We start from the raw sequence: 3,230 nt of genomic DNA on the forward strand, positions 1-3,230 counted from the left end.
TTTTTATCCCATAGAACTTTCTCCAGGGTTTAGAAGACCAGCTTTGGAAAGAAGCAATTAGAACACTGTACAGCTCCAAGTTATACAGCATATCCTACCCCTTCTCCTTTTCCCACTTTTCCATTGTCCTCTCCACATTTCTTAACCTGTAGTGAAGGCACAAACCGTAGCCATGCATTCCTACCTGCCTCTGCTACAAGCATGCAGAGGGTTATAGCAAACCTCTGTCCTGACAGCATCACCTCATCTCTACTGCACTCTCAATCTGTGCAAGATGAACTGTGATGTTCTGTTCACGTAACAGCCCTGTGCACACGCATGTGCTCCCACGCATGCAGTTACTACAGCCTGCTAAGATACCATTGCCTTCCACACTTCATCACAAGAGTCTCTCGCCTAGTGACTCAGGAGAGTCTACAGCAGAAAGCAAGCAGCATCTACTTAAGATATGGGCATGCTATTTCTATAGTAGGTGGGATACGTGTGGGTTTTATCTTGGTTTTCTTTCTTGCTTTCCAAGGATGAGTTTTGGCTAGAAACTTCAGTAGCATAACATGGTTTAACAAGTCCTGCAGACTAGTGAATTTGGATTTATTCAGCCAGCCAACAAAACCTGCCAGGTGGTTTCATCACATGGTATGTGAAACAGACAACCAACGCTGTTCTGTCGCCAAATGGAAGAACGCTTCCTTGCTAGTATTGATCACCAATATGGTGATGAATTTTCAATCTGACCCAAGCTCTGCCACTGGGGAAAGAGACCACTGGACAGCCTCGGACTGCCTAGTTGATCAGGCTCTCTCTCTTGTCCTCTCCTTGGATTCTGAAGATCTATGCAGTCTTTCTTGGCAGATGGTATCTGAACACCATCGGGCTTCCACTCTGCATGGAGAATCTTGTAATTCTGACCCTCATTATTGTCCCAGAAGGTATGTTCTCCACTTTGGTAAGAAATGCAAAACTCTATCTTCTCTTCAGAGGAAATGGCAGGAGGCAAGTCAATGGTAAATGAGAAGGTATCATATTCTGAATCACTGTAAACATTGTTCATGTACACACACTCAATGTCTGTGTAGGTCTTCCATGTATCAAAGGTAATGCGAAACTGAACCTTTTTTTCGAAGGTCACGTTTTTTACTTTCACGGTGCCCGACAGCACCTTCTCTTGCAGAGTGCAGTTCTCCAGGCAGACCAAGTTCTTCTGCAGGCGGTTCCTGAAGTCCAGGTAGTCAGCTGAGGGCCGAGGGAAACCCAGAATCAAGTTTTTCTCCTCATGTAGCTTTAAGCCAGATGTTATGTTTTCAAGGCCTAAGAGGTCAAACTGAAGATCCCACCCGGGGTGCTCCTGGAACTCTGAGAAGGTGTGTATCGCCGTTAGGGACAGCCCCTTGGAGTCCGCAAACACAACTCGCTTCTTGGCTCGGGCTGCCGAGTGGTTCCAGTCACTCTTCTGAGCTTCGGAGTCGCGTTTCACGTGAAGACATGGTCTGAGTGGTTTGAATCTGTTCACAAAGTTGTTTCTTTGACATTCCTCAAGGGGGCTGAGAAAACTCTTCAGTGGTGGAGAATGGGCTAAGCAAATTCTCATGGCCACATCCACAGGCATGATGGAGCTTGGCAAGGGTGTTGGGTCCAAGATCTGTAACATTCTGAAAGGAGCAGAAAGACAGGATGTTACTATTCGTTGCATCGGGTAAGAAGCGTCTTAAGAATGCATATTTGCTTCATGCACTGTCTTAATTATTCATGGCCTCGTCTTTGCACGGCCTTAAATAATGCAGCCTAAATTAAAATTGACAGTTCAAGCTAAGGAACTAGGGTGAGGCTATTCAGTCATTTCTTGCTAATTCCGAACTCCTTCAATTCGAGCGCAGTCTCGTTTGCGGTTTCTGAACCTCTGAAAAATAGATTTTAGCAACCGCTAACTAAACACATTTCCTTGAAAATACAGACAAGAACATTCTAGTAACTGGTAAACCAGATCTAGTTACAGTGGAAGTGCTCATCCACTTTATCTTCCCTTTTACAGACTCTGAGACAGGTCCTGAAATTCCAGCCAGCTGGATCAGCTGCTTCATTTCTGAGCAGAGACAGCACTATATTAAGCAAGTCATCTATCCCATCACAGCATCAGATGGGATCTATATACCCTGATGCTGAACCATCATCACGCTGTGGCTCCGAGTAAGTGCAATTGTTAGGCACTCTGGTTTTGGTTAATTCAGATGAATAAAAGTGCTAAAGCACCTCCAAAAATATTTTCTATGAGCTATTAACCCGGGTCTGGCTAACAGAGCTCTCTTGCACTGTTGATACTGACAGCTGAGCAAATAGGAATAAAAAAAGGGGGGACACAGATAACACTTTATTTTTCCACCTCATCACATTTCAAGAACTGGCTTTAAAACATCTTTTAATAATCCCCAAAGTCCATGCCGAAAGCCTACTGCAAATATTCAGTAAGAATGCTACGGCTTTCTTTGTAGAGATTTATTCATAAACCTCCCTCTCGGATGATGAAAATCACAATTACTATGCAAGAACACGGCCTGTTCAAAGCCAGTTAGCTTGAATATTTGTAAAAAGGGGCTTCAACTGCAGCACATCCCTTCTGAGAAGGATGCAGTCCTTGCTGGAAAATGCAGATTTTTGTTGAGTCATGGGAAGCCAGAGCATTTGCTTTGTCACTTAAATAAATGGCTTTCTCCTTCCCAGGGTTCTTGCTGGTATTCCACAGCCCTGCCAAAAAAAGCAGAATCTGTGCTGGCCTCTTAGTTCTTCCTCTTGCTTGTTTTTATTGCAGCAGCATTTGCCATAATAAGTAGGATGAGGAGAGTACCAGCATCAAATTAATCAAGTATGGCTTTGCTTTAATAGGAAAAGAACCAAGGCTTCAAAAATACTCTCTCTGCAACTTTCACGACCAGGTCCTGGGGCAACTGCTCCTAAGCTTTTGCAGTATCAAAAAAAGAAAAAAAAGGAAAAGAAAAAAAAAAAGCAAGCCTGAAAGAAAAGAGACCTGAAAGAACAGAGAAACAGCCAACCTAAAACACCCAGCAACACAACCCGAGGAAGGCAGGCTGCTGGGAGAGGCAGAAGTGAAGGGCCCGGGGAGATGAGGTGGGTTCGGCAGCGTTACAGGCACCCGCCCAGCAAAAGGCGGCCCGGCGGAGGGGAGGAGAGCAGAGCCGGGCCAGTTTGGGGGCTTTGTCCCCCCGGGCCGAGGCGCG

At 45.2% G+C, this 3,230-nt stretch overlaps 1 protein-coding gene across 1 annotated transcript; it reads right to left on the reverse strand.

Annotated features, from left to right (window-relative positions):
* Positions 1-703: 703 nt before the first annotated feature.
* PPP1R3C (protein phosphatase 1 regulatory subunit 3C) lies at positions 704-1,675 on the reverse strand. Its single transcript, XM_035897377.1, has one exon. The coding sequence runs from the start codon at positions 1,646-1,648 to the stop codon at positions 704-706; it is 945 nt and encodes a 314-aa protein (XP_035753270.1). The 5' UTR covers positions 1,649-1,675.
* Positions 1,676-3,230: the final 1,555 nt, after the last annotated feature.

This window comes from Egretta garzetta, unplaced genomic scaffold, assembly GCF_000687185.1.
Source record: "Egretta garzetta isolate BGI_Z169 unplaced genomic scaffold, ASM68718v1 scaffold56, whole genome shotgun sequence".
Taxonomy (NCBI): domain Eukaryota; kingdom Metazoa; phylum Chordata; class Aves; order Pelecaniformes; family Ardeidae; genus Egretta; species Egretta garzetta.